Here is a 25562-nt window from a genome sequence, read left to right as displayed (position 1 = left end):
TGGCAATCCATGGATTTCACCATAAAATCTGCCAGAACAAGAAATACCACGAACCATCCAAAAACTGTGTATGTGTAATAAGAGGCAAAAGTCTATTGTTGAGGTCCTCAGCTGAGTCCTGGCATTGCTTCCACTTACTTATGTCAGGCTCCTCACTTTCATCTATCCTATCCGACCTCCCTTGGTCAACTCTTGTTCTTTTCCGACCCCGACGCTATTAGATTTGCGAGGGCTAAGGAGTCTTTCATTTTCACGCCCTTCGTGGCCCTTGTCTTTCTTTAACCGATATCTTCATTTTTCGAAGTGCCGGATCCCTTCTATTTTTCCCTCTGATTAGTGTTATGTAGAGGATGGTTGCCTAGTTGTACTTCCTCTTAAAACAATAATCACCACCACCATCTATTGTTGAGTATAGTAAGACATAACTGTGCACTTAAAAGGAACCACACAGTTAAAGTGTTACAAAGTGATGTTGATGTCACATAGTGCAAGTCTATTTCTGTGTTAAATGAAAGAAGATGTTTAAGTGTAAAAGCAATGGAGAGTTAAGTAACAAACAAAAATGATTTGCAGCAAATCAATATTACCGAAAGCAGAATACAAAAGAGTTTTCATGCCTAGGACCATCTAAACTTTCACCGAACCATGTGTTTTGTGAAACAGGCAAGTGTGATTTCTCAGTTAAACATGGAGGATGGAGTACCATTGCCATGTGAAATCTAAAGAAAACATGAAGAGTACGGGCGCATCAAAAGGCCATGCAAGACACTCTCGTCTTTCTTTTTTTACTACAAAAAGTGAAACTGATAATGTTATACAGGCCGAATGTTATTACATTTTTGGCTGAACCTTCCCTTAACTGCAGCAGACCATACTAAACCATTATTCAAGGCCATATTTTCAGACTCTGAAATTGCTAAAAAGGAATGGAAGTGGCAGAACCAAGAGAAATGCAATATTTAGAAGCATGTCTGAGTCAACAGCATCTGAAATAGTCAACAGTCTTCAAAAAGCACCTTACTCATTTGTGTTCTATGGGTAATAATGATAACAATTACTGCAAACTCTATCCATTGGTGTTTATTTTTTTGAGAAAAGAGAACAGACTGTTACTCTACTGCTTGCTTTGGTGGAATATGATGGTAACAGTGGGGAAGGAATAGTTCTGTGTTGGACAGAGGAATTACGATCAAGATGCTGAAATGGGAAAAGTGTTTATCATTTGGTTGCAACAATGCAAATACAAAGGTAGGTAAATTTAAGAGCGTCAGCAATTTTGAAACAGCAGAATCCTTCAATGGTTATAAAAGGCTGTATGCGTCACCTACTTCACTTAGCTGTCCAGAAGGCTACTAAAACACTGGAAGCAAGTGCATAATGGAGAGATTGTTCGTATACATTTCTTTCTTGAAATTAGCTTTAGAAGAGAAAAAATAAAGATATTTCAGTAAATGAATAGCGAAAAGGTCTTGAAACATATCAGCATAAGATGGTTATCTCTCACTGATTCAATAAACAGGGTGTTAGAACAGTGGGAGCTATTGAAATAGTTGTTTATTGTTGGTGAAGAAGTCAAGTCAGAAGAAAACAGCAACAGCAAATTTCTTGCAGTGAATGCAGCAATGGAGAATGATTCCACTAAGCTTTACTTGTTGTTTCTGAAGAACACATTCTCCGTTTTCACAAAGTACAAAATGGTGCAAGTAGAAGCTCCCTCCATATATATACAGGAATGGATTGTTGATGGATTTAACAGTGAGGTTTGTGGAAGCTGAAAAGATTAGAAAGCAGTTAGAGGTAAGTTTGAAATGCTTTAATGACCCTGTGGGAAGCATGCAGAAGTAGTGGATGTTTCATTGAGAGCAACTACTTTTGTTTTCACTTTTTTCAAAATGTAACTGAGAACACTGACCAAGACAAACAGGAAGTTGAATTTGCTTTCCACCAAGCTAATCCATTAAATGAAGATATTTCAAACAGTGAAACAATGAATGTAACATGGGCTAAAATTTCAAAGCTGAAAGATGCTTCTGGAAACAAATATTCAACTCTTTCTGCTGTTTATCGCAAGAATTACACGACTTTTGACCAAATATGAGTACCTGAGATCTGCTATCAAAAGCAGTTTTTTGAGGATCTCTAAAAGGGAAAAGAAACAACTGTCAAGAAACTGCAAGAAACTCAGTTATATTAGTATGGGTCATTTTTTGTTTTTAACATGTAGGAATAGAAAAACCTATTGAAAAAATGAAATGGCTTATGGCTTTTAGTGCCGCGAGTGTCCGAGGACAAGTTGGCTGTAGCTGGGTAGGGGCAAATATGGTTCCTCTCCACTTTCTTCGGTCTTTCCACCACTGTTTACATTTACATATTTAGCGTAACAAAATTTCTACAGTATAGTTTCCATTAGACTGTTATTTTATAGAACCACTGATTGAAAAACTGATGATAGCCATATTTTTCAGGAATAAAACAAAACTGTATAAAAATGTTTCTGTTATACTTCTAAAAAACACTTCACATTAGAAATGTTCTTTTATACATAAGGAACCATTATATGTATGAAATTGTTAATTTTATCTTACCGTAACGCCACTGGAATAGTTTAATTCCCTTTTTCCAATCACTGGGTACAAAAATAAATATAAATTTGCATCATTAAAACTTTTACTTCTCCCGTATTGAATGGAATCTTAGACACTGTAAGTTTGAAATTATTAATAAACTACTCAAAAATTAGTTATTACATAAATTACAAGTTTTATGGAATGTACATCTAACAAACATAAGTCTTTATTGTTCATCATAATCATCTGTGCTGTTATTTTTTATTTTTCCATGATACAATGTTGTTGTAAAATTCCCTGTGCTGTTCAGGATTGTATTTTATTATTTTCTTGACATCATTAATCTTTTTTACGTTGATCCCACAGAACCATCATATGCTTTGTGGATCTTTAAGATTTCCCCGATTGTTATGTTTGCCCCTATTATCAACAGGAGATTTCCTTAGAGCAACTAATGTTGACAATCGAAAAACAGCCTTATTTGAAAAACTGTGTAGGCTAAGAAATGCTTTGCAACATATTTTTACGCTTTCTGTGTTATTCATTGCAAAATAAGCAAATGAAGAGGCTTTCTTTTTTACGCTATCATCTTTTGCAGATTTATTTTTGATATCAAAGCGTTCTATTAAGTCCATTAAAAATGTGTTGTTCACTTTTTGAACTTTGGGAATATAAATTTGTTATAATATCATTTTTCTCTTCAGCTTTAAATTTAGAAGTACATTTATCTTGGCACTCACAGTCCGGTCCAGTAGCCTTGGCTGGGACTAAATTTCCTCTACTATTCACATATTCCTTACCCTCTCTTCTGGCTATCTTCATTTTCTCTTTTTGATGCTCGGATGTATTTAAAACACGTTCCTTGTCTTAGGCTCAGGCATTTCATCTTCTGAAGCGTTCATTCTAAGAGTTACAAGGTCTATACCTAACCTAAAACCCAAAGTTCAATATTCAGTCTCACTACCACCACAAATGAATGTAGGTTAGTTTCTTGCTAAACTCCTCTCAGTGACTTGCGTTTTAATCACCAGTACCACTGTATTACTTCAAACCTTGATTAAAACAACTACTCTGAACAAACAAAAAAAAAAAAAAAAAAAAAAAAAAAAAAAAAAAAAAAAAAAATTATACACTAACGCTCACAAGTTGAAGAACACTGCACACTGTTATAAACAAAAATGGCTACCAAGCCGGCCACTATTGCAGCGATGACTGGAAAAAAGGGAACTACTTATTGAGTTATTCCCTTATTTCACTCACCGCCTAACAAACATGTGATTTTAACCGGTATGGAAGTACAGATATATTTCCTTTATCCACTCAGTAGATGCACCTACATTTAAGAAACAAAATGGCTATTTCAGTTTATTTTACCAAAAAAGTAGAGTTATTCCCTTTTTCCAATCAGTGGTTCTATATGACATTCATAAGTAGAATAATTCTGGACATCAGAGATAAACTACAGTAAATGCAAATAATAATAATAATAATAATAATAATAATAATAATAATAATAATAATAATAATAATAATAATCGGTTTATATTTACATATATTGTTGATATTGTTTGAAATTGCATATTATAATTAGCCCGATATGTCAAGTCTCTCACCAGAAGCCAATTACGAAGAAGATGCAAGAACAGTAACTTAGTTGTGTTTTTGTGTGTATAATTCTTTTGTTTTTTAACTTGTAGAATAGAAAAACATGTTGATATTGTTTGAAATTGCATACTATAAATTGTCCGAGATGTTGCGTTCCTGCCATCCCTATCCCTTCCAAGATTGACAATAGTGATGACCATCTTTGAAGGTTGGCAACTCTGCTTGTGTAGTCCTTTCAATATTTCAACATTTAACAACACATTTCATTCCTGTTTGCATATTATTATAATAATAATAATAATAATAATAATAATAATAATAATAATAATAATTTCCCTTTATTCAGCCGTAGCTGGGTAGGGGCAAATATGGTTCTCTCCACTTTCTTCGGTTTTTCCACCACTGTTTACATTTACATATTTAGAGTAAAAAAATTTCTACAGTATAGTTTCCGTTAGACTGTTATTTTATAATTATGACATGTACAGTATAAGTAGTATAAGTAGAATAACTCTGGACATCAGAGGTAAACTATTGTAAATGCAAAAGCGACGGTTTTTATCATAATGTGCTCTCGCATTTCTACTTTTTCTTTTCGAATGAATATCCATAGACACCATCTTTCCTACAATTTCAGGAAATTCAGGTGAAGAAAGAAAATTTTTCAAAACAATAGATTCAAAACGTCAAGTATGTGACTTGTTTTGGTCGTGCTTCTTATGGGTACACTATTGTATGTTTCACAAGAATGAAGATAAGTTATGTGATACTATGTGCAAGGAGAAACTACTGATAAACAATGGCAAGTGATCATATAACAGTTCAACCTTATGCCATCCGCCACACTCCTTATTGCATTGGCCTTTACGATAGTTTACTGTGGTCAGAACCGTCATTTTGACCTACCGTAAAGGTAGCAAAATATGCACCTCAGCAGCTTCTTTCTGCTCTCCTGTAAAGTTGGCAAAATGCCACAACAGTTTACTTCTGATGTCCAGAATTGTATTTTATTTATTTTATCAGTTAGTATTTTGCTTTACTGTGTAGGACTTCTTAGCTGAATGGTCAGCGTTGAGGCCTTAGGTTCAGAGGATCCCGGGTTTGATTTTCGTCCGGGTCAGGGATTTGAATCACGTGTGATTAATTCTTCTGGCTTGGGGACTGGGTGTTTGTGTTTGTCCCAACACTTTTCTCTTCATCTACTCACAATACACTATACTACCAACCACCACAGAAACACGCAATAGTGATTTCATCCCTTGTTTTTCTATTCTACAAGTTAAAAAACAAAATTATACACACAAAAACACAACTAAGTTACTGTTCTTGTATCTTCTTCGTAGTTGGCTTCTGGTGAGAGACTTGACATATCGGGCTAATTATAATATGCAATTTCAAACAATATCAACAATATATGTAAATATATTGGTGTCAAGAAGGGCATCCAGCTGAAAAACAAGGCCAAATCCACATGTGCGACAAAGTTTGCACCCGCAACCCCACAGTGTGCTTTACAGTCATGAAATCATTATGGCTATTTTATTTCTGTTGATATTTCCTTATTAATTCATATTTCTGTTAAGGAGTTAAAAGAATGGCCGAGGGAGGCAGGTGTAGGGACTGTGAAAATGCTTATAGGCTAGGATATTGAATAGGCAATGAAAAACATGAATATATTAGCCCCTTCAATATCCTATTTTAAACTAGTTTTAAAACTTACATATGGAATGCAATTTTATCAATGTCTATGATATGTTACTGCTAACCTGACGCTGATCAAAAGAATCGTACTGAAGAAGCCCATAAAAAGGGTGAATATGCATAGTATTATATAATAAATAGTAAGCTACAGATTGGCTGATTAACTGTTAACTTGTTTAAGTTTGATACGCATAACACAATCTTCTTTTAAAACACGAGTTACACAACATGGCTGTAGAAATAATTCAGCAGAGGGAATGATAAAACTAGCTACTGGTTAGAACAGATTCACAGATAGTTGCTTGTTGAAATTTTCACTTGTTTGGCTGTAACAGTAAACAAAGGAAGACTATGACCAGGCACAGAAGGAGAGTATATACAAACTATTACTGAACTCTGGTGCACATTAACCAATCACCGGGCAATACAGACATAGCAATAACATTTCAAAAATCAGCACTTATTTTAAAGAACTAAATAGTAATCCAAGACAGAGAAGCTTGACAAACTTTCTCTCAACCATGAAAACTACTAAATTAAGTAACAAGGGAACTGCAAGTCATTTACATTGTTGGGAGCAGGTAAGTTTTATCTTGAGGAGGAAAGTGACAAATCTCATAGAATATAGAAAAACTGTTCACTTCAACTTCTGACCCTTGGATTATATACATAAACTTGATAAGAAATTGGATGTTCAGATTGGGACAGGGAAAGAAGATTCAATACCAGAAACATTCCTGATTTTCAGAGTACCAACAAGGCCTGTTTACATTATGTAGTCTTTCCCTGAGTTAAGGCACCCAGTATGTGGTGTCTTACCACCTGTTATCCTATCCCAATATGGGATGTTATCTAAGACCTGATCATTGCGCTATATAAATAACCATTCATTAGATGAGGTCAAGTTCAGAAGTTCCCAAGCATCTCTTCCATGAAAGTCTTGTAGATACTCATAAATTTTGCCACAAAGCCTTCAAGGTGGAAGATAGTTTTACTTCCTTGATGCATGCGATGCTCGTACATGGCGGCTGCTTCCACGACCCTCATCTTGAGCTGCATGTCACAGCTCTTCACCAACTCATCCACCAGACCCTAAAAAAAAAAAAACACCTTCTAGACACCAGACACACAAAGATCAAGAATTGCACACAATTAAAACACTTTATGGTTTAAATCTTTAAAACATTCTTTTTTTGCTACTGGCTTCACGTCGCACCGACACAGATAGGTCTTATGGCGATGATGGGATAGGAAGGGTGTGGAAATGGGAAACCACGGAAAACCATCTTCAGGGCTGCTGACGGTGGGATTTGAACCCACTATTTCCCGGATGCAAGCTCACAGCCGCGCGACCAACTCGCCTGGTAATCTTAAATACTCTACATTTCCCATTTCAAGGATAGCCTTATTTGCTGAAGCTGTACTACATCTTAAGAGTAACTCATCTACAGCACTCACTAAATATTCCTTCCGACTCTTTGGATCAGAAAGGAAAAACTCGATTGCTCTCACACTCCGACTTTACCGTGTTCTTTTCGACCAAATATCCATATCATAGATACCATTTTTCCTACAATTGTTTTCTCATATTTACAAAATATTTCAGGCCATTCAGGTGAAGAAAGGAAATTTTTCAAAACAAAAAGCTTGTAAGCAGCAGCCATAGTTTAGGAATACACTCTGAACATGATAATGTAGCACTTTTGGAAAAATTGAACAACTTTGAGATTTCTTAACATATTAAGAACCAAAGTTTGCACATCTAGAGTGAATTTGCAGAAGTGAACTTCCATAGAAAGACAGCCTTTTGATATTGCGGAGAACTCCAAAATACTGATAAAATATGCTGTTGTAGTTTCTGACCAGGCTTGTCTGATGCTTGTTGTTTAAAGAGGCCCAACATCTAGGTCATCGGCCCATATATGTATGTACACTCATGTTCATAAAAAAACCAGAACATCTTGAAAGACTAGAGAGAGGACGTTCATATTCACAGGATATGTGCATTAGTATGTTCTGAAGAAATGATTAACATTTGAACCATGTCGGCCTTCAGGTTCAAGGTCCACATCCATATCTCAGCGCACCACCACCGACTGGTAAATGTGCCTGCGGCTTTCGTTGTCGCTATAAACCGAAGATAATGGATCAGTGTGACTTGAGCAGATGTGCAGCATGCCTTGCAGATGTATGTGAAAACCGTACCGTCAAATGAGCGAATTTGAAAGAGGGTGCATTGTTGGCACAATAGAACGTGGCGCAACCATCCAGGAAATTGCTGCTCGTGTGGGACAAAGTGTGTTGGCAGCGCAACCGGTGTGTACAGAATGGTTCACAGAAGGCCGTAGAATACGACGAGAAATATCTGGTCGCACCACCAGACCCCCCCCTTGAGAAGATCAACACCTCATGTGAATGGCACTGCAGGACAGATCTGCGTCCTCCTTGGCTCTGGCGCAACAGTGTAACATATCATACACTATCAGGAGCGACAGTCCGTCGCTGTTTATTACGGTCTGGACTACCGGCGTGTCGTCCACTTCTCTGCCTACCTTTGACTAACGTGCATAAACATGCTAGACTGCAATGGTGCATGGAACGTCACTGGGGACAGGAATGGCAGCAGATAGTGTTTTCGTACAAATCCATGTTCTGTTTATTTGAAAATGATGGTCACACCTGGCGAGCCAAACTTGTCCTCGGACACTCCTGCACTAAAGATCATATGCCATTTCATTTATTTTCATTTTCAATAAAATCACTTTTTAAGTTATAATGTCAACCTAAACAATTAGTCTTATTACCTCGACCTTTGGAGTGCAAATATCCAGGGTAGATTAAAAATAATGATAATATTTGTTACGGTATATTTTATCATTTTTCCAGTATATGGTTCAAAATTCCGAGCCTCCGTGGCTCAGGCGGCAGCGCGCCGTCCTGTCACCGCTGGGTTCCGTGGTTCAAATCCCAGTCACACCATGTGAGATTTTTGGTGGAGAAAGCCGAGGCGGGACAGGTTTTTCTCCGGGTACTCTGGTTTTCCTTGTCATCTTTCATTCCAGCGACACTCTCCAATGTCATTTAATTTCATATGTCAGTCATTAATCATTGCCCCAGAGGAGTGCGACAGGCTTCGGCAGATGGCACAATTCCTATCCTCACTGCTAGATGGGGGCATCATTCATTCCATTCCTGACCCGGTTGAATGACAGGAAACAGGCTGTGGATTTTCATTTTCATGGTTCAAAATTCCAGTATATTTCCAGTACCTATATTAAATTCCAGAATAATTCCAATATTTCCATTACCAGTAGACACTCTGTACCAGCAACAACTTTTAACGCCTGTAAAATTTCTGCTTTGGCTGTTTCATCTTTATTGAAATAAGTAGCACAGTGTACCGACTTTCCACTTTTTATCCCTGCCTCAGTCTTTACTACTGTATTTCTGTTGAACTCACTTTTCCTCGCTTCTGTTGAACTAGCGCTAGGTTTGACAAAAAATGATGACAATGATTTATTTTATTTATTGACTTGTTTTACATGGCGTGGCTCAGGCTATGAAGCCTGCTGCTATGCCAAACCATCTTATATCCAATACATTGTACAAACTACAGAGTATTAAGATTTCTAATTACATATAATTAATTATAAAATTAAACTTAAATAATAGTTATAAACAAAAGGTAAATTTCTGAGAGTCACTATTAGAAAACATTAAATACTAATATCTTAAGTCTATGTACCATTTATAACATATTTTAAAAAATACATTTCTACTATGTATGTCTCTAATTACAGCCGGAAGGGAATTCCAAGAGTGTATGGTTGCAGGTATGAATGAGTTGCCGTAACCGGTCATGCGGTAAATTGGGAAGCTCAGCAGGGAAGAGGTTTCTGACCTTGTAGGTATACTGTTTGGAGATGTCAAGTATTTAAGATCCATTCTCAGATAACTTGGTGTGTCTGTACGGAGAATGTAGTGAACAAGCGAAACAGAGTGAAGGTTTCTTCTCTCCGCCAAATATAACCACGACAGCTGTTCAAGACAAGGTGATATATGACAATACCTGGGCATATTTAATACGAAACGGATGCATGTATTATAAGCCCGCTGAAGTTTAGCGTTAAGTGTGGTGTTTAGGTTGTTGTATATTACGTCACCATAATCGAAGATGGGTAGAATCAAGCTTTGAACAAGTAACTTTCTCGTATTTAGTGGAAGGAGATCCCGTAAACTTTTAAGAGAGTGCAAAGAAAATAATACTCGTTGGCATATTTTCGTCGTGTGTTCCGTCCAGTTTAAGTACTTATCAAAAATGAGGCCAAGATTTTTTACAGTTTCGTTTATTTGTATTGGTGTTGCGTGGAATGGGATTGGGGGAATTTTAACACTTTTCAGTTTGGTATGATTATTTTTGGATCCTATTATGATTGCTTGCGATTTGAATGGATTGAGACTTTAAGGGAATTATTTTTAGTCCAGTCTTTTATATTTTCCTGGTCATCGTTTAGTTTGTTAATGTCTAGTTGGATGTCTTTTGGGTTTGTATGCATATAAAGTTGAATATCATCTGCGTAGAAATGGTATTTACCCATTTTTATATGTTCTGGTAGGTCATTTAAGTACAGTGAAAATAGCAGTGGCGCTAGAACGCTGCCCTGAACTACGCCAACTTCAGTTTGTTGCCAGTGTGATACTTTTGTACCTGCTGACACGCACTGCTGCCGCCCAATTAAATAAGAGTGCAGCCACGTCAGTGCGCTCGAAGGAAATTTTTGTGCTTGTAGCTTAGCTAATAATATTTCCCTGTCCACACAGTCAAATGCTTTACTTAGGTCTAAAAGTACAAGGATAGTCATTTGTCCGTTGTCCATGCCTGCTTGAATGTCATTTGTGAATTTAATGTAGTGCTGTGGTTGTGCTGTGGTTAGGTCTAAATCCTGACTGGTATTTGTCGAGTAAATTGTGTTTGATAAGGTAATTTGTTATCTGCTTGTGAACGACCTTTTCTAATATTTTACTAAGACAAGGAAGTATGCAAATTGGTCAAAAGTATTCGGGTTTTGTTGGATTGATTTTTCTTATCGGTCGTATTATGACACTTTTCCATATAATGGGAAAGATTCCTGGCATGAGTGAGGTATTTATTATGTGTGTAATTGTTGGGAGAACAATTTCAGAGTCTTTTAATTAATGTCAAATTTATTCAGTCACATCCTGTAGCCTCTGACTTTATTTCATGAATTGCTTCTCTGGCGTCATTAAGAGTTACATGTGAAAAATAAAATTATTCTCCATCGTGTTTTCTTTTCGTATGTAGTCTGTCGATTGTTTCCCTTTTAGTTCGTTCATCTGTATGTGAATTTTGTGAGCAGAAATATTTAATTCGTCTAATGGCAAGTCAGTGTTGTTTTCGTCTGTTTTATTTTTTGTCAAACCAATGTTCCGAAGAATTTTCCAAACATTGTCAGAATTGTTATATTTTAAGATTTCATGTGTGTGGCGTATCTTAGCATTCCTGATGGTCTGAGTTGTTGTGTTACGCAATTTTTTGTACTTTTCGAAATTGTCTGCGGTTGGATTTTTCCTATAATATTTGTAAGCTGCATTTCTTTCCTCCATTTTTTCCCTATGTCTTGCGCCAGCCAAGGTGATGGTTTTCATTTCACTCGTGCTGTCCGCATGGGGGCGTGTTTGTCATACAGTCCTAAAAGTAATTCGTTAAACAAGGTTATTTTGTCGTTAATGTCATGTACGAGCTGTATGTTGTGCCACAGTGTTTTGAGTGCGTCCTCAATGAACGCCTCTTCGTTTAGGCTTTTGAAGTCTCGATAAGAAATTAATTTAGGCTCATATTTGGGGCACTTCAGTGAGTAAGTTGAGTAAATAAAGTCATGTTAGGAAAGTCCGGGAGCTGGCTGTTGTCCGTAAGTCTGCATTCTGTCAGTATTGTTTGTAATAATTAAGTCCAGTAGTGTATGGGAAGTAGCTATGTGGTGTGTAGGATTTAGGGGAAGGATCATCATATTGAGTGAGGTAAGCATGCTTTTGAGTCGTCTAGATTCAACAGAATCACATTTTATCATGTTAGAATTAAAGTCACTCATTAAAATAACATGCTCATACCTAGGTAATAGGTCCTGTAGTGCTTCCTCCAGGTCTTCGATATATCTCGTCTTCAGTGCACGATACACAACACCCAGTAAACACTTATCACTGCAAATTTGTAATTCAATAAATAGGAACTCCGGCCCGTTGTGAAATTCACTTGGTGTTTTGCGTAATTCTTTGAATTTCATATCCTTGCGCAGATATATCCCTACGCCTCCCCCACCTTTTCCTACTCTATCGTTTCTTATCAGCGTGTAACCCTCCATGTGTACTAGTGAAGACGGGATACTTGGTTTCAACCACGTCTCAGATATTAATATGGCATGGAAGTTGTTGTGAGAGAATATGTCTGAGAATTCAGTGAAATGGGAAAGAAGGCTCTGTGTGTTCATTCATTGATCAAAAGCGATTACGCGCTCTCAAAAAGAAGATTTCTGATAATAATCTTATTGTCACTAAGGCCGATAAAGGCAATACCACTGTTATAATGGAAAGAAACAATTATATTAATAAGACTAAAGAATTCTTTTCTGATAGTTCGTTCACTGTTGTTAAAAAAGACCCTACTCAAAAAATCCAACGCCTTCTTAAACAAACTCTTAAAAACACTTCATTCCTTTTAACTGAACAAGAAAAAACTAAATTTATTAGCATGAATCCAAGTCTTCCAACCGCTAAAGCCCTTCCTAAGATTCACAAACCCGGCATCCCTATCTGCCCGATCATCAATTACAGACCAAGTCCTCTTTATAATGCTTCTCAATTCATTCAAAAGTTTCTAAGAAGATATTATCATTTTTTGTCTAAAAAAGCTATTAAAAATACTACAGAGTTGATCGAGAATCTTAATAACTTTCATATCCAACCTAACCATTCCCTTCACTCTTTTGACATTGTTAATATGTATCCTAGTATTCAAACCTCTAAATTATACCCTATAATTGAAAACAATTTAGGCAAATACAGTCACCTAAGTGCTTTAGAAATACAAGACTTTATGTCTATCCTGAAATTGGTTTTAAACAATAACTATTTCACTTTCGACGGTATTATCTACCAGCAGGAAGGTTTGGCCATGGGATCGCCGGCTTCGGGCATCTTAGCTGAAATCTACTTAGATTTTTTAGAACATACTAAAATTGATAATAATAATAACTTCATTAATATTCTTTTTTGGGCTAGATATGTTGATGATACTTTGGTAATTCTAGATGAAAGCACAACAGACGCAACTTCTACTCTTATCAACCTTAATAATATCGACCCACACATAAAATTTACGCTCGAATCTGAATCTGAACAAAGAATACATTTTTTAGACTTAACCATCATTAGGCAACTATATTCCTTAAAATTCAACATCTTCAGAAAGCCTACCCAAACTTCTTCCACTATTCATCAAGTTTCTTCTCATCCACAAATCCATAAAAGAGCGGCTTATAATAGTATGGTTCATCGAGCCTGTACAGTCCCAATGTCTGAATGTGATCTTAAAAAAGAATTAAACAATATCCGTATGATCGCTAAACTTAATGGTTACAATAGTTCTTTCATTGAAAGTATTATCAATAAATACAAACATCGTCCTATAACCACTCTGAAAAAAGAAAAACCAAAAATTTCTTCATTTTCTACCTTCACGTTCAATAAAGATATTTACAAGGTCACTAACATTTTTAAAAAACATGATGTTAAAATCTCCTTCAGAACCAACAATAATAACGCTAATGTTTTACACAACTCATCATCTATTAATAGAACTGATCCTTTTTCAAAATCTGGTGTATATAGGTTCAAATGCAACAGCTGCAATTCTTCTTATATCGGACAAACAGGAAGAAGCTTTAAAATACGATACCTTGAACATGTCAATGCCCAAAAACACAATAAATTTTCTGCAGTTGGTCAACACATGAATGATTATAATCATAAATTTACTGACATTAAACAAGATATGACAATTCTCAAAATTATGAATAAAGGACCCCTCCTTAACATAACAGAGAATTGCTTTATAAATTTAGACCAATATTTCAATCCCAATTTCAATCTCAATGACATTTCCGAAAAATCAAACATTCTTTTTGACCTGCTAATTCAACTTTTCAGACAATCAAAACCTAATATTAAAGGTCCGATTGTTCATTCTATTTTTACTACTTTTCTTAATCATTCTTCCATATTCCCACATCCCTCAGCCCCACCTTAAAAAAAAAATCTCATACCTTTATTTTCCTTCCTTCACCTCCTCAAAAATTTTCCTCTGATCCTTACCTACCTCCGTTTCTCTCTTCAGCTGAAAAAAAAAAATTCTTACTGTCTTTTATTCAGAAACAAAATTTCCTTTGATCCTTTTCTACATCCGTTTCTCTCTTCAGCTCATCACATCATGCTTAAATTTTCCTTTTGGCATATTTATATATTTAAAAAAAAATCTTACTGTTCAGAATCAAATTTATAGTCCGCATTGAACTGCGAATTTATATCCACCTTTATTTAACTCCATATATGTTATTCCACCTCGTGAAACATCCATCGTCCTTCAAGATTCCAGAAGCAGAAGAGCTTTCTCCTAGTATCATACTTCGCATCGTCTATTAATTCTAGTTTATAAACATCTTTAAGAAGACAATGTTACGATTCTTTATTTTCAATTGATCTCTGAATGAACAACATTATCGCTTAAGAACCAAGTTTTTTCGATTTCCATTTCCACAATTTATACGACGCACGGAACTTTTTTAAGGATCTCTATTTTTTAACATAATATAGCGCTTGTCTGGTTTCCTAAGCCTCCTCGCGCAACAATTGCCTTGTTCCAAAAAATGAAGAGCCTTTCCAACATCCATGTATTTTGACGTCTTTCAATACCTTATAAAATACGACGTAATCTTCTTCGAATATACAACAGCTAAGAAGAAGCCAGCATTCAACCTACTATTCTTCTTTATTACATCATTTAGTGCACAGTGGTCTTTTATAATATACGGCGCACCAAACTTTACATAACTTCCGCTCAGTGCTTCGTCAATTGGAAGAGTTATTATTTTTAATATATCTCTACTCAACTTCCCACATGGTATGTACCTTTAAAAAGACTGTACTTGTGTTTACATTGTTTATGTTTTCTTCGATATTTACGCTTTAATTTACTTCAGGCTGATGATGACCTATTACTAGGTCGAAACTAGTCCCTATGTAATTTTCATTTTGTATTGAAAAGGTGGACCAATAATATATTATTTTACTCTATTGTAATCACAGTTCAATACGGATCTATCATTATGAAACTTATTTCTTTTAAGTACAGGAGGAATGCCGCTGGGGCAGCCAGCAGTGGTTTGGGAAGGGGTGGTTGTAGTTTGACCGGTCTGCGTTTCGAGAGGGGAGGTTTGCAGGCTGTAATTAGAGACATTTGTTTCCTTTAACCTAAGAAAAGCCAACTTGACAGTTTTTAAATGCTAACTGAACTAGTTCCCTGGAATTTAGTTAAGCCTAATCTAAGTTATCAATTAAGTTTAACAGATATTTACAATTCTAGGTATTTTCCTACTGAATTACAGTTATCGCCTAGTTTTAGCTTAGGCTCATGATTAACTAATGCTGTTTAGTTCTTGGCGATTTGTGACCCGAATTTTCCTGTCACCTCGTTTCACTATCACTGTCCCGTCCTTCGACCACGTATTTTTTACGCCGTACTTCGAAATTGCCTCCTGGAGAAGCTGTAGTCTCAGGGGAGTGAGATCTTCTCGATAGTTTTGTTTGTGCCCTTCAGTTTTTCCTTGTTTGTGAACATTGCATTCCTCTTCCGATAGGACACAAACTTCACTATTATTGGTCTCAGACGACCGCCTTCTCTTTTCCCTACCCTGTGTGACCTATCAATGTCTTCTAGACTAAGATCGACCCCAATTTCCTCAGCAATATTTAAAATAATGTCGTCCATGTTCTCATGTGCGGACTCTGCTACACCGAACACTCGCAAGCACTGGTGCCTCATGTATTGTTCCAAATCGACGGTCTTCTCCTGTAACTGGGACTCTAGTCTCTTTATGATTTTGTCCCTATCTTCGAGAGCACTCCGGAAGTCTTCAATTACCTTAGTATTGAAGTCTATAGACTCCTGCAATTGTTCTACCACTACCTTTGTCACTTGCTCCTGTATTAGGTTGGCAAGCGTGCTCAAGGTGTCCTTGGTACACAGCGCGTCCTGGACGGCTTGCTTCACCAAGCTCTCCATAGGCACTTGCTTCACTTTGCGAGGCATGATATTTTTGTCTGCTGGTAGATGTTAATCACACGTATCACATCACTAACACTTCTGTATACGCACAACAATGCTAGGAAAAGGATTAGCGTCCCAAACCATTTACACTGCGAAAGTACACCTTCAAACTTAAGGTTAATCAGGGGCCTTGCCTTGTCCGACTATGCACTGTCCGCCATGTTAGTTGGCTGTCTTGATTTAATATTCTGAAGCTGAGCATGTTTTGGTCCAGTTCTATGTGAATGAATTGCCTGGCACCCCACATTGCTGAGTTTAAACTTCTTTCTGCACACAGTAGGCTTCAAATTTATTGCATGCTACATCCCTGAGCGAATCTGCAAACTCTGGATTAAGGGTTGAATCCAACCACTGATAGTTGAAAATTGTTTTACTTGCCATCTTACCTAATGCACAGGCCTAATCTGAAACAAGAGAAAAGCATGATAATTGTACACAAAAACTATATGAAAGCACAAATAATTTATTTCAGCAATGTAAAGATACCTTGTTGGGATAAAAATGTACAGCTTGGTAGATCCAGAGCTGCCACACACTGTTCAGCATTTCAACAAATTCATCTTGTTTCAATGCTGCCACAGCCCAAAACATGTACAATTTTAATTTTTAAAAATAAAACTGAACTTACCTCATCAATTGATCACTTTTCCTCGCTTCAAAGGATTCACAGGTTGCAGTTTGTCATCAGTATGAATTACCTGACACAAATTTGAGTCAACTTCCCTGACTTTCCCTGACACACGCCAATTCTTAAAAGACTTCCCCGACGATTTTGTAATTCTCTGACAATCCCTCACTTCCCCTGACTTTCCAGGTTGCTGGGAACCCTGGTGTATGAAGTTACATTGACATCCAATCATTTCTTCTGGGGGCTTCAATATATATATTTTCCCCCCCACGCAGTGTAGATTGGCTCTCTCCTCAACAATCCCAGTTCTACACTAGGAAGAGTAATTTTGTTTTCATATTTGTCCTTGTGTCCTCTTCGTGGGTTTGTCCTATTATTAGTCCCTCTTCTTGTTCCTATCTTTCTCTATAGACCTGATTTAACACTTGCTTGTTCCTTTCCAATGCTTGATAAAAAAGTTATATTGATGGACATGGATGATCATATCGTACGTAGGGAATCTGCCACCTAGGTGACAACCCTATAAGTAGTTCACTAGTAAAAAAATGAAATGGCGTATGGCTTTTAGTCGCGGGAGTGTCCGAGGACATGTTTGGCTCGCCAGGTACAGGTCTTTCGATTTGAAGCCCGGAGGCGACCTGCGTGTCATGATGAGGATAAAATGATGAAGACGACACATACACCCAGCCCTCGTGCCAGAGAAATTAACCAATGATGGTTAAATTCCCGACCCTGCCAGGAATTGAACCGGGGACCCCTGTGACCAAAGGCCAGCATGCTAACCATTTAGCCATGGAGCCAGACAGTTCACTGGTAATCGATTGCTATTAAACTAGATTATTTTTTGACATATAGGTACATGTTAGGGATATAATAATATAAGAGAATTTATTGGACTCCAACCTATTCAATACATTACAGGATGTTAGCATTTTTAGTTAAACATCGATAAAATGGAGACATGTTTCGCCCTCCATGTGGGGCATCATCAGTCATATCAAAGCACCTCAAAATTAAACCAGACGTCTGGTTGGAAATTATGAACATAATATGTAAGAAAGAATACATTAAAAACACGTACAAAGTCCTATCCTAAACAAAATAACAATAGACTAGTTACACATAGTAAAATACGCTAGTGGTTTCTTAATATTAAAATGAGGCCATCATATGCACAGTATAAAAATGAAAGTAATCAAAGTCTATATGATATTGAGTTCGGTAGTTCTACGTAGTATATACAAATGTTGGCAAAATAAAACACAATTTATAATTACTGTACACTTATTTATAATTGTTAAAATTGATGAGGTAAAACATTCCAACTTGTCTATTTGTAATTTGGCTCATTACTTGTACATGTTAGGGACTCGAAAATAATTTCATTTAACCAGAAATTTCTTAGCTTAGTAGTTAATGACATTTTTTGCTAAGCCAGGCACACTCTGTAGGCTGGCAGGAACATAAGATCTCAATACTAGTAATTTTTTCACTTGTAAGTGAACCTGACAAAAAGAATTCCCTATCGAATTCCAAAACCTGTGAAGCAAGCAAGCTTGCAGTTCTACATGACTGTTCATATCATGATCGCAGCCATGGGACCTCATAATTTAACGTGAAATGCAAACCACAGGGATGTGACTTTCCATTTTTTAAATCCAGCACACATTATCTGGGAGCTGAACCATGGCAGTCTTGAGTGAGAAGCCAGTGACTATGCTGTTCCACTATCACACTCCCCAAACTAGTGAGTTAAGGAAAAAGACATAAATGTCTTCTCCATTTATAATCACTACTGTATTAATAGCTAAGTTGTTTTACATTTGAAGAGTACCTGTATGCCACACTCAAGCTCTCAAACCAAATTTCACATCATGAAAAAATGGAAACACTATTGGTCACATCTTAGTCTAGCCTAAGCAAGCATCGGGAACAGGTGTCGTGGCGAGTGTGCCGGTTGAGAAGAGTGGAGTAGAGGAGGGAATGGGCAGGTCAACCAGAATGTGTTAAGGAAGATGATCGGTTTAGAGCAGTTTTGGGTCGCTGTAGGAAGATAGCAAGGAAGAATAATGAAGAGAACAACCAAAAGAAAAGAAGGCAAAGTGGAGAAAGGTCTGAAAGGGGAGCTGCTGTTGGTGGCAGCGGTGGTCACAGTGCTGTTGGTTATTGGGGGCATAGAAGTAAATACACACCCTCAGAACAGTGGCAACATGAGCTGGGAGGACATACAAGTTATACAGAAGATAGTTAAGGAAGTAATGGAGGAGCTCTGCCCATTTGAACACCTAAAACGGATATTACAGGAGCAAGTTAATGAGTATGAAAAGACGCGGCAATCGATACAGGGGAACATGAAGGAAATTAGAACAGAAATGGAGAGCAGTGACAGGAAAATTGTATCACTAAGGGAGAAAATAAAAACTTTGGAAGAGGAGGTAAGGAACTTGAAGCAAGAAACACCTGACGACAGTCAAGAACGTAGGAAAAAATCAATATTTATTTAAGGTGTGAAGGAAGGAAAGACAGAAGTGAAGGTGGACATTATTTATAAAGTGGTAGATATTATTCAACATAAAATGAAAATCAACTTCAGCGAGGTTGATATAGACAAATAGCTTAATGTGATAGTAGTGGAAACTCCTGCGAGAAACTGGCAACATCGCTTCTGCGTGCCATCTAGCGGTTCGACGAGATAACTACACTTGCTACTGCTGTCAGCTGTGTACATGTTATAAGTGTCTCATTTGTACTTCAGAGTGTTTTATGCTTGTTATGTATGACTATTTTGGAAATGGCAAAGAGGAGTTATTTGTTCTATGTATGGGTGTTTTTTAAATTACAAAAGACAGTGATCGCAATTCATTTTGCATATATCCTAACAACAAAGTGCTGTGAGTATAGGCCTAACTGTTAATGTTTATGTGTCTGTATTTTTTCTATTTGTGTGCACATATATTCTTTAAAACATTATTCTTATTAAACCTATGCATTTAATCGATTTTTAGGTGTACTCAGTCGGCTGTGAAGAGCAGAAGGACAGATTTATAGCACGGGACATTTGCACATAGAAATGAAGTATGATAATTCTAAAATGATGTTTCCAAATATTTGTGGGGGGAAGTTAGGTGCTTTTTGCTTTACGTCGCATCGACACAGATAGGTCTAATGGCAACGATGGAATTGGAAAGGCCTAGGAGTGGAAAGGAAGCGGCCATGGCCTTAATTACGGTACAGCCCCAGCATTTGCCTGGTGTGAAAAGCCATCTTCAGGGCTGCCGACAGTGGGGCTCGAACCTACCGTATCCCGGACGCAAGGTCACAGCTGCGCACCCCTAACCGCACGGCCAACTCGCCCATTTAGGTGCTAAAATATCAGGAATATTTGAAGATAGTTTTTGTTCGAAAGCACACATGGAATTAGAAGAAAATTAACTGACAGGTTTCTTGTCATTGAATGTATCTAGTGAAGGCATATGTAACAGCTGTATAAAATTACTGACTAACAAGTTTTTCAAAGTCCTTATAAAGGCTCATGTCAATAGAACCAATGATTCAACACAGAAAAATCTTGCCGGTAAAAATATCAAGTTGAAAAATGATATTGCTTGAGTGATTTGCTCTTCTTAGAGACTGTACACCCTAGTCATAGCACGACGATCGAATGTTTTAATTTGATAATAAATTCGCTTTATTCGTATCACTGGTTCTTTCAGATCAACATCCACCGTTTTCCTTCCCTATATTGTGTTACAAGAACGACGCAAAGGTCTTAAAATCTGTATTTCGTTGGGTCCAAAGTCGAAATGTGTAGTGTTTTAATAGCGCGTTGTGTTAGTGTTCTCTTCGAGCCGCTAGATGGCAGAACTTCGTGTTGTCGCCGCTGTTCTGCGTGTTAAGTGAGGAGAGTTTCCACTATTATCATATTAAGCTATTTGATATAGACGATGTTGTTAGAGTAGGAAAGATGATAAGGAGGAGACCAAAAAAGGTGACGCTGCTATCCACAGTGATGGCGGATATAATGTTAAAGAACGCTGGAAATTTACAGGGTGATAAAATGTGGATTAAAAGGGACATAGAAAGGGACGGGAATGAGAATTACAAGACTCTAAGGAAACATCTACCGAGGGCAAGACTGCAAGGGTTGAGGGTGCATATCAGGGGCCAGATACTGGTAGTGACCAATGGGATATGGACGCGGAGGTGGTCGGTGTCCGAACTCAAAGCGATGGAGGACGGTTTGGGAGTGAGAGTGGAAGAAAGGCAGGTTTCAGAAAACAGTCCTGGAGAAGACGATCTTGATGTTAAAGAAAGGTCAATAGGAGGCTGTGTGTTGAGTGAGTCTAGTACAGAGGCGAGATCCGAGATAAGGGAGGTCAGAGTTTTGATGGATAAATTTGATGAGACATTAAACGTTAAGAGAAGGTGCCGAGTGGAGCTGACAGAACCCCAAGAAATGGTGACACAAAGCATAGTGAAAGTGAAGACACGTGTGAGAGGGCGAAGAGAAGAGAGACTATGACTAAAGGGAAAAGCCCAAGTCTAAAGGACCTGTGGGGTAAGAAAAACAATAGTGAGAAAGCCATAGTAACAAGAAGTAAGAAAGCTAAGTAATAGGTTGGAATGATAAGAGAGATAGTGTAGTGTAGCGTAGTGGGGGTATAATAGAGGAGCTGGTAGCAAGTTAGTGATGGATCTGTCTCTTGGTTAAATGTACGCCAAATGTATTTGTAATGTATAGCGAGTTTGATCTAAGTGTTAGGTGATTGTACTGAATAGTGGCTGGAGGTTTGGTCATAGAGTGGTGGTGGCAATGAGTGACTGTGCTTGTTAACTGTATGCTGAACGGATTTGTAGTGTACTTTGAACTTGATATGGTATATGATGTAGAGATGGGTGTGGTAATTGTAAGTGAATATAGCCTGAAATGTAAGTGTTTGTTAATTGATAGGAAAGGAAAGTACAATGGTTGGCGATGGTATTTTTTGAGTGAAGGTTGCAAAGAGTGATTATGTTCTTATTAAGAGTAGCAGAGTAATATTGAGTGAAGGATGCTAAGAGTAATTATGTTTATAATATGTTCAAGAGTTGGATATTGGGATTATGTATGGTCAACGATGGTTAGAGAGATTATGAATAGGAGGTCAATTTGATGGTATATAGTAAGTGAATTGGAGGGACGAAATTAATATGTAAGGTTGATTGGTATATGTTTGAATGGTAGGAGTATTAAGGGTCTAAAAGTGAAGTAGTGAAGTATAGTTGGTAAATTTTGGGTATGGTAAGACATGATGGCATAATGTGATTATGGTTGGTATATGTATGAATAGTAAGATGGTTATTGCTGCTTTATGGTAAATATAGTAAGATAAGTGGTTGGTCGAGATAAGTGGATTGGAGGCAGGTAATTGATATGTGATTATGGCGGATATATGGTAATTCTGAGTGAAGGTTGCTAAGAGTGATTACTATGGAATTGGATTGAAGAGTGATAAGATAGAGTTTGAGGGACGTTCCATCATTCAACACATTGTAAAATATATTAAATTATAAGAAGATCGGTTTCGACTCCCTTGGAGTCATCATCAGTTCTTGTTGAAAATCAAATTAAGGGGAATCTGATAACAATCATCATAATAAAAAATTATGCACCTAAAGACGATTGCATGGAAACACATCAATGGGTTGCAAGACATTACCTTGAAATGTAACGTTCACATGGCAAGCAGCACTTCTTAGTTCTGGCTTAAACTGTCTTGTGTTCATGGAACACGGAACACTGGAAACACATGCACTGGTTGAAAATATATACAAACACAACACGAACACTTATAATGGTATGAAACCTTGGCTCTCTAAGAGTGTTTCTATGCAATCACCTTTAGGTACATAATTTTTTATTATGATGATTGTTATCAGATTCCCCTTGATATTACTCATATCTAAGAACATTAAAGTGTCATGTGTTTCATATCAGTGTATAAACTTTCAATCAATATGTATAATTCTTAACTACGATAGTGCATTTGTTTCCAATAGACTGAAACAAGACCAACAGTTCTATTCTGTGTTCCACAAACACATGACAATTTTTTGACACCAAAACCAAGAACTTTTAAATGCCAAGTGGTTTGTCTTTGTACATTCAATGTATATATGTTTCATCTAGTTTAGTCAGATGGAGGCAGGACTGTCAACTCAGGAGCATTCTTGAAATGCCAATTGTTTCATATCGTATGTGTGTGTTTTCAACCAGTGCATGTGTTTCCAGTGTTCCGTGTCCATGAACACGCGACAGTTTAGGCCAGAACTATGTCTATGTACATTTTGTTTCAATGTGTGTGTATTTCATCCAGTTTTTCAGATAGAAACAGGACTGTCAAGTCTAAGAATGCTCTTAGAGAGCCAAGGTTTCATATCATTTAAGTGTTTGTGTCATGTTTGTATATATATGGTTTTTTTTTTTTTTTTGCTAGGGGCTTTACGTCGCACCGACACAGATAGGTCTTATGGTGACGATGTATATATTTTCAACCAGTGCATGTGTTTCCAGGTTCCGTGTTCCATGAACACAAGACAGTTTAAGCCAGAACGAAGAACTTTTTAAGTTCCAAGTGCTGCTTGCCATGTGCACGTTACATTTCGAGGTAATGTCTTGCAACCCATTGATGTATTTCCATGCTAACTCCTTTAGGTACATAATTTTTTATTATGATGATTGTTATCAGATTCCCCTTGATTTGGTTTTCAAGGAGAACTGATGATGACTCCAAGGGAGTCGTAACTGGTCTTCTTATAATTTAATATATTTTACAATGTGTTGAACGGTGGAACATCCCTCAATGTCTATCTTATTAGTTAAACGTCAACATGGAAATGAAGATCATAACCTACAATTGAAGAGTGATTACGACTAAAAGGTTGACATAGTAAGATGTAAAGATTATGGCTGGTAAAGTTAGGTATGGCAAAACATGATTGAGTGAAGGATGCTTAAGAGTGATCATGCTGATAAGTGTGGTTGAAAGAGGGTCAAAAAGTGAGGTAGTGAAGTATAGTTGGTAATTTTTGGGTATAATAAGATGTGATTTTGAGTTGATATATGTATGAATGGTAAGCTGAGTATTGATGCTTTATTGTATGTACATTATGAAAAATGATTGGAGTGAGGTAATGATGACTAGGAATAAGGAAGTAGTTCACGCAGAAACTGCAAAGCAAGGAGATTGTGGCATGCCAACGCGGAGGTGGTGTAATATTATGACTGTATCAGTGAACCTGAGTAGGTCAATGAGAGCAATGGTTAAGTTCTAGAATGTGCTAGGTTCGCGAGTCCAGCCAGAAGAGTTACGGAGGTCTTTAACCTCCATGTGGCGATCTGCCGTTAATTTATTTTACCTTATTTTAGGTTATATTACACAGTTCATTTATTACTATGGCTATCGGGTCTCTGGAAAGGAATCACCCGTGGGCCATTTGACTTGAATTATTATATTGTTTGGTTGTATTATTATTATTATTATTATTATTATTATTATTATTATTATTATTATTATTATTATTGGTTCATTAAGTTGAAAGAGCTTGCCTAGGTTGGGCACTGTTATTTTTCTCCATTAATAGATCACTAATGTAGTAAATACTGTAGATCTGGAGGAAAATAAAGAATAAATAAATTGGTCACATATACCTTGAAGATGATCTGTGCTGGAATGCCATGGATGATCAGCTCGTAGAGACGTGTGCGGACTTCCATAAGCTGTTTTGGTGTCTGCTCCTCCACTATCATTTTAGCTGTTCCCTCCAAATATACTTGCCAAGGTAGAGATGGGATCTGGTGTTCATCTGTCAGAGGGGCTCTGCAACACATCAAATCCGCATTACGTTTGATATTTCAAAGTTGTGTGGGGAAAAAAAAAAAAATTGATCAACTCCAACACAAATATGAACTCAGGAATGTCATTCTGCCAGGAGTACTAAATAAATGTGAACATGTTAAAATACATAGAGTTTGTAATATCATGTTCTGTGAAACATGGTCGCTCGTAGCTCTCTACTCAGTTGAACTTGTGCAGCAGCCAGTTCACTGCAGTGAGTACAGCTCTTTCTTTTAAACAAAAAAATTCACATGCACTAAACAAAATGCTCCTTTATTTAAATACAGAAATCAAAAGGAGATTTCCTATTATGGTCTTTTCACTTTTAGAACATCCCAGTGTTCTCCCTAGGACCTTTTTAAAGGGTGCACTGCCCTGTTGTTTTTTCAGACTGCCCGGCTAACATAACCTAGATGTGTGCTAGTTACATAATATTAATCCATATTTAAGTCATTGAGCGCTCCAAATTAAAATGTAAATACTGTAAAACTGTTTATTTAAATGATAAATCTTCATTATTGTCAGCATAACTGCATCAGTTAGATTGGAATTTAAATGTTTAGCTTGACTATCATGAAGTGCCATGTGTGAGCAGTGTCTGGATTAGCCTGGAATCGCATGCGAGCATTCAATTCCACATGATGTTGTGACGTTAGGTCAAGACTCGTACACAAGTAATAATAATAAATATAATATCATAGAATAATAATAATAATAATAATAATAATAATAATAATAATAATAATAATAATAATAATAATAATAATAATAATAAAGTAATAAAA

The 25562-nt window shown here is 36.9% G+C and overlaps 1 protein-coding gene across 1 annotated transcript in view; it reads right to left on the bottom strand.

Annotated features, from left to right (window-relative positions):
- Positions 1 to 5855: 5855 nt before the first annotated feature.
- Positions 5856 to 25562, bottom strand: part of RfC38 (replication factor C subunit RfC38) — a 100719-nt gene continuing 81012 nt past the window's right edge. Inside the window, exons 6-7 of the mRNA XM_068228418.1 lie at positions 24591 to 24759; positions 5856 to 6965 (exon numbers count right to left, since the gene is read on the bottom strand). Coding sequence (XP_068084519.1) covers positions 6780 to 6965; positions 24591 to 24759 — 355 coding nt within the window. The 3' untranslated portion in view covers positions 5856 to 6779. The remainder of the gene's footprint in view (positions 6966 to 24590; positions 24760 to 25562) is intronic.

This window comes from Anabrus simplex, chromosome 6, assembly GCF_040414725.1.
Source record: "Anabrus simplex isolate iqAnaSimp1 chromosome 6, ASM4041472v1, whole genome shotgun sequence".
Taxonomy (NCBI): Eukaryota; Metazoa; Arthropoda; class Insecta; order Orthoptera; family Tettigoniidae; genus Anabrus; species Anabrus simplex.
This window is presented reverse-complemented; position numbering and strand designations above follow the sequence as displayed.